We start from the raw sequence: 6,795 nt of genomic DNA, 5'->3' as shown, positions 1-6,795 counted from the left end.
TCAGCAATCATTTCAATTATGTATGCACTAAAATTTACCCCTGCACTAAATAATTGATGTCATTTAGAAGGCATGTATAATGTGTCATCACACTGTTTCAAATGTCTAAATACAAAAAAGTAGCAGACAAAATGATCCGCCCAGACAGGAAACAAAACTCAAAAGAATGAAATCAATATGAAAAGAAAAAAGTTTAATGCTTTGAGAACATTTGTCATTGTTGATCATTGTTGCTTCATGTAATGTGTCACAATTATTGCGAGGTCTCAGAAGTATTTGGCCTACTTCATCTCAGTAATCATGAAATAAATGCGCCTTTCCCTCAGCCCATACCTCTATAGCCCATATCTGCAAAATGAACAAATGCAATGTTGAGAAAAAATGGTATTTTCTTCTCCTCTATTCTTCTCCCCTTCTTCCCCGGTAGGAGTGAGCATGCATCTGTTGTGTGGAATTTCATTCCGGGGAACAGATTTGGTCTGTCACAAGGGCCAGTGTGTCCATTATTCATCAGATATCAGAGAGTCTCAAACCCTCCAGGGCAGGCTGACATCTTTCCCTTTTCTCTCTCTCTCTCTCGCTCTCAACACAAAAATAATGGCTAGCAGAGCAGAGGCTCGGAGCAGCGATGAGGAGATAGATGGAGGGAGAGAGAGAGAGAGAGAGAGAGAGAGAAAGAAAGAAAGAAAGAAAGAAAGAAAGAAAGGTAGATGGAGAGAGATAAATAAATAAAGAGAAAGAGAAAGAGAAAGAGAAAGAGAAAGAGAAAGAGAGAGAGAGAGAGAAATAAAGAGAGAGGGAGATAAATAAAGAAAGCCAGAAAGAAAGAGAGGCTATCGTGGCAGTTTGTAGAGGGAGGGAGCAGGACAGACAGAAGACTTGATTTGAGGCTGACAGCTGACAATTGTGGAGGGCTGGAGAGAGGAGGAGATAAAGACTCACACAGAGGGAAAAGAGCCAGAGGATCATAAAGATGGATAGAGGAGGAGAGAGAAGTCAAACAAAGTGATAAAAGGAAGCGAGGATCATGCTCAGAATTCCGAGCTGTGTGTCTGGGTGCAGGGCAGGAGAGCTCATGGGTAATTAAGCAACCTGACGTCAGGAGAGCTCGACTTTAAACAAACCTGTCAGGGGGGAGAACTCTTCAAGGCCCCTCGTGCTACCAATAGGCTGTGGTTGGGGTGATGGTGGGGGCACATAGTTGTGCCTGCTCTTGCCCACTAGGTGCTGGACCAGCAGCTCGATGTTGGAGTTCATGCGGTCCACGGAGGATGACAAACGGCCTATGGTGTTAATGAACTGACTGTCCGTTGTCTCGAGCTGACGGAGGAGCTGTCTCTTAATTTCCAGGTCCTCCTGAACAACATCCGAGGGACGCAGCCTCTTCAATTTATTCCGGTGGTTTGCCAAAGAAGTGTCGAGTTGCTGACGGCGATTGTCCATCTCCTCGTTCAATGACTCCTCGCTTGCGGTGGGTGTTTCAGGGCTCACATCGCTTGTCTCCATCCCCCCATAGATGGGGTGTATGACTGGTGAACTTCCCCAAATGGTTTCGCACATCTTGTAAAACAGAAGCACCACTCGCCCACGGGGATTCTTTTGACCGGCTTCAGCGGATTGCCTATACTTGGTCCGCATGTTCTTCAATTTTGATGTCAATTGAGCTGTGAACGCAAAAGGGTAATTCTGTGAAACGGGGGCCCTTTCCACTATAAAAATTTCTACATTTTAAATCAAAAAAAGGAAACCTTTCAATTTATACACAGCATTAAACACATGATCACCCTCCAAATCATATTGGCCCACCTTAGGCATAGGTTACTTTTTTAACATTGAAATATCAAGGATTGAAATATAATCAGTGTTAGGAGTAACGTGTTACAAAAGTGATAATTACTGTGTTAATATATTGCGTTTTGCTGTAACGCGTAATGTAAGGCATGCCAAAAAACAATTGGGTAATATTTTACTCAGTACAAACTTCAGTATCACACATTACAATGCATTTGAACCCAAAATTAAGTGGCGTTTTATTTTTATATATACAGTATAGTCACAAACAACAATGCAAGAAGAACAGAGGATAAAAAATCTGCACAAATAGTAGAAGATGACTGCAGCAGACAGACTCTACATTTGGAGGATGGCCATAAGCCTACGCTCATTATTTTGAGTTTGTCAGAGACAAGGATATGAAGAACATAATAGTTCAGTGCACTTTGTGTTAGCAAGAATCTTTTTGATTCTTGATAAAGCATAAATGCTCTTCTAGTGCATGTCAGCTTTGTGCTCCAGAGGGGGCACCTAAATGTAGCCAATGAATAGTAACTTTACTGCAAACTGGATTTCACTCTTCATCCATAACGTTTACAACGTCAAAATGCACTAACACCATGTTACATGAAAGTTTGATACTTTTCAGGTTCTCTCAATCTCCACCACGTAGCAGATCTATCTAGCTTTACTTAGTTCACTTAATTGGGAATACATCTTGTGTGCACAAGAGAGACAAAGAGAGTGGCAGTTTCCATCTGGCTTGTCATTGTCCTTTTTAAAATAATAAACTTGAAAGGAAATCATGAAGGCAACAAAGGTGAGGCTACAGAAGGTTGGGATTTGTGAGGTTACCTGGTTCCCACTACTAGCCATTTTTAAATTCAGTTTGGTGAGAGGGATCTTTAACATAGGCTGCAATCAATGTGATTTGGAACATGGACAAGAATATAAAGACTAGTCTACCACTCTGCCTTAGTAGAATGTAATGGAATTGGTGGATCTTCAATAATTCGTTTTCCATGAATTCACATGAAGCACATGATATGCCGAGTCGACTGAAACGCATTCCATTCAGAAAGCTAGGTGGCTCATAATTTACTTTTAATTGCAAACAGAAATATGAAGCAACATGTCATTACACACTTTCATTTCCAAAGCAATGAAGGCTGCTTATAACAACTTAATATTGTTCATATTGTTGTTAATATTGTGCTATCAATGTAACTCAAACAAACAAGGCTTGTACACAAGAGCTGGCAAAAGGCATTATAAGAATGTAAAGACTCAATGCTCTTAAAGTGACAATGCAACATTTATAAGTAAAACAGTATTTCTTCAAAAATTAATGTTTAAAAACACAGTAATGATTTGTAAATTATAGATAATATAGTAAATTATTAAGTATTTATTTATTCATCTTATTGATATATATTTTTTGGGAGGGGGCACAAAGTAACTCACTGAAATGGCCAGCAGGGGTGGCACTACAATTTAGTGGGCTCTCTATTGATTTTAATGAGTAGCCCTAGACCTAAAGTCACAGTATTTCTATCACAATTTACCAAACTTTGACCTTTTTTCTGCAAAGCAATCACTGCACCTATTACATTCTACTGTTGTTACCCTTAAAGGTGCTCTAAGCGATGCTAGGTAACGTCACTTCTGTTGACATTCAAACAAAACGGATAGCTAGCTTGCTACTTCCTCCCCCTCAATCCCGTGCAATTGAAACTCTCCTAAACGAGCATCTTGTCTGTGATTTGCTGGAACAGTTTATGTTTTTATGGGCTAGGTTTGCCCAGGTTGTCTTTGTGGCCATTTTTGGAGCCTGGGCTGTCCACAGAGATTGCGTTTTTTTACAGTGTATTCAGGACTCCGGCAGCTAGCGGATGGTGAGGTGATGTTTGCTGTAAGTGACAAAAAATGTTTTAGCCTAAAAATGTGTGGCATCGCTTACAGCAGTCCGGGGACCACTGGTGGTCCGCAAGCTATCCCAAGTGGTCCGCGAGCAGACGTGGTAAAATATAGTATAGATGCAATATTGAACCAACTTGTATGTAAATCCAAACAGTTCTGCAACACTGCCTATGTAAGCTATGCCAGTTTAAATCATACTAATCCTCTGACACAATAAGCAAGGTGGTTCAGTGAGTAGGCCTATTGTGTAATATGCTGTTGAAGTAGGGACTACTTTTTTTAGCTAGGTGGTCCGTGAATGTTTTTTTATTGGTTAAATGGTCCTTGGTATGAAAAAGTTTGAGAAACACCCTCCATTGGAAGTGCAATGAGCTGCATTGAGCGTAATAAACTGCATCTAATAGGCTTAAATCCATATTTCTAGATATTGTGACAAAAGTAACTTAAAAGTAATGCAATAGTGTAATGCCTTACAATTCAGAGACCGTAATATTAAAATGTAACGTAGGCCTATTACTTTGAAATGACAGTCATACATAGGTTGGATTACGTGACTTGACCAGAATAATAAATGTGACAGGGTGGTAAATTTAATGATAATATCTGTTAAAACTGCAGGCGAAAAACAAAGAGTTGTTCCTGTCTAATTTTAGTTGGGTGGTTGGATTAAGCTTTTTTTCTTGTATATTATGTCAACAAGAACGCTTGAATTATTAGCTTTGGGCTTTAGAAACACACTTTGGCTCTAGTTATGAATCTCTTCAAATGTTGTGGACGCAAATGGCAGCCGTTTCATATATCACCCAAAACATGGCGGAGTCAATATAGCGTCTCATACAGGTTAACGTGCCTGGCTATTTCACAATAGCTGAATTATTCTCTGGGTTCAACGGACTCAATATTAACACACATGGAACAGAATACATAGGCTACCTTTTGTAATGTCCTTCTTTTTGTGCGGGAAATCCTTTCCCATTGCAGACGCAGCCTCAGCTGAGGGGTAGTTATCGAGGAACCTTTGCAAAATATCCCAGTACTTGCTGTGGGACGACTCCCAATCAAAACCTGGCCTGTCTGCCGCCACACTCGCCTTGTAGTCCAATGTTACTTTGAGTAACAATTGGACTTCATCATCGGTCCATACGAGGGACGCAGTCTTCCTCTTGGCCATGGACGCAGTCTTCCGTTCCTCGTCTTGGCCATAGCATAGATAGCTCATTCTCCAAGAGTTTTAACAGTCTGCTTCCTGTTTAAATACAGATCATGTGACAATTGCGGGCGGGTCATGTGATCTGTGTGAATGGTCGTGAGATTTGCGTATCAATAGTAAGAATGTGGACGTGCATTGTATTAGGCCTACTTCGAAACTGAATTCAGTCCACTAAAATGGGATCAGACAGTGGACCAAAACAAAAGGACCACAGCTAACTTTGTATTCACGTTGGAGTTCATATTGATTTGAATGAGGACTCTGATATCTTTCTAGTGCACTTCAGCTCTGATGGGGCCTCAGTGTCTTCCTGTTCACACTCATCCCAAAGCTTCCAACAAGTTCGTATGGATTGCAAATTTATTCCAATGCAAACGTTTTTTTTTTTTAAGTTCCTGCCTGTCTGTCTCTCCTTCATTCCTCCTATCGTTCCTTTCTCATGTCTGTCACAAAAATAATTAGGAGGGGGTAGGATAGGAGGAAGGAAGAGGAAGAAAGGAAGGAAGGGAGGATGGAGAAAAAGAAATAATCTGCAGCCTACAGCCTACCTTCTTTGGGGGTCTCATTCCGCGTCCCATTTGTCTGTTCAGACCTTACTACTTTGGATTATGGACTATGTAGGCTAGTTGCCCTGGGTTATGCATTTTCATCATCATTCATTATCAGGTTCAAATAATTATCATAACCCCTGATTGGTGTGGTAGGCCTAGGGTATGCCACAGCTGACGATCCACCAGAAATATATGAGTGTACAGAAAAAGCCTTTTGTGCACGTAGTCTAGTATGAAACATCTTCGCTGACAAGTGGGCGCTCACATGGACTCGTCTGGACCCAATTTACAGAGACGCCTCCATAGGCTGTCTTCCAAAAGCAGCACTATGCATGTTTTTTACCTTAATATAACAACTCCAATGCCAATTTGATGGTAAATGAACTTGTAATAGGGGAATTGTTCACCTGACATAGCCATACAGCATAGCTGGTCAGCGACCCGCAGATGAAAAACCAGATTTGCAACTTCAGGTCTCATTGACCCGGATACATTTTATAAGAATCATGAATTGGGGGGCAGCCGTAGCCTACTGGCGCTTCGGACTTGTAAACGGAGGGTTGCCGGTTTGAACCTCGACCAGTAGGAATGGCTGAAGTGCCCTTGAGCAAGGCACCTAACCCCTCACTGCTCCCCGGCGCCCTGTAGCAGGCAGCTCACTGCGTTGGGATAAGTGTGTGCTTCACCTCACTGTGTGTTCACTGTGTGCTGAGTGTGTTTCACTAATTCACGCATTGGGATAAATGCAGAGACCAAATTTCCCTCACGGATCAAAAGAGTATATTTATACTATAGCCTACTGAAGCATTACTGCCACAACTTGATGTGGAGGTGCTGGAACATGATCAAATCAACCCTGTTAATCTCTCTCTCTCTCTCTCTCTCTCTCTCTGAGGGCCTGTGTGAAACAAGAAACACAATCTTACCAATCTGCCTGCTTTCTGACAACACAAGGCTTGCATAATCTCTATATAGAAAAAAAGAACACTACACACACAATCCCTTAGGTATAATGTTTTATTGATGTGACCTCTTTGGTATAATCAACTGTTTATCTGACTGAAAAATCTCTCCTTTATCAATACTGCCTTATGTTATGTGCATGTAAACTTATTTGTACAGTCTAGGGTGTAAACAAGAAAAAATCATGCCTGTTTTGTTCATGCATTGCATAAGTAGCCTATTCGGTCTCGAGAACTATCAAACATGACCTCATTGTCAGGGTCAATAAGTGGGAAGAGTCCATGTTCATATGATATTTTTAGGCTTTGTTATAAGTTCATATTCTCTGCAATGTGCGTGACTATTCTAGCCTATGTGCCGCGCATCATCAGTAGGCTA

General features: G+C 41.1%; 1 protein-coding gene across 1 annotated transcript; it reads right to left on the bottom strand.

Moving 5' to 3' along the window:
- Positions 1-714: 714 nt before the first annotated feature.
- On the bottom strand, positions 715-4,945 carry LOC125305088. Its single transcript, XM_048259701.1, has 2 exons — positions 4,627-4,945; positions 715-1,664 (listed from the first exon to the last, which is right to left on the bottom strand). The coding sequence occupies exons 1-2, from the start codon at positions 4,910-4,912 to the stop codon at positions 1,099-1,101; spliced, it is 852 nt and encodes a 283-aa protein (XP_048115658.1). The 5' UTR covers positions 4,913-4,945; the 3' UTR covers positions 715-1,098.
- Positions 4,946-6,795: the final 1,850 nt, after the last annotated feature.

The sequence above is a fragment of the Alosa alosa genome, chromosome 12 (genome assembly GCF_017589495.1).
Source record: "Alosa alosa isolate M-15738 ecotype Scorff River chromosome 12, AALO_Geno_1.1, whole genome shotgun sequence".
In the NCBI taxonomy this organism is placed as follows: Eukaryota; Metazoa; Chordata; class Actinopteri; order Clupeiformes; family Clupeidae; genus Alosa; species Alosa alosa.
Note: the sequence above shows the minus strand (reverse complement) of the source record. Positions and strands in the feature narration are given on the sequence as shown.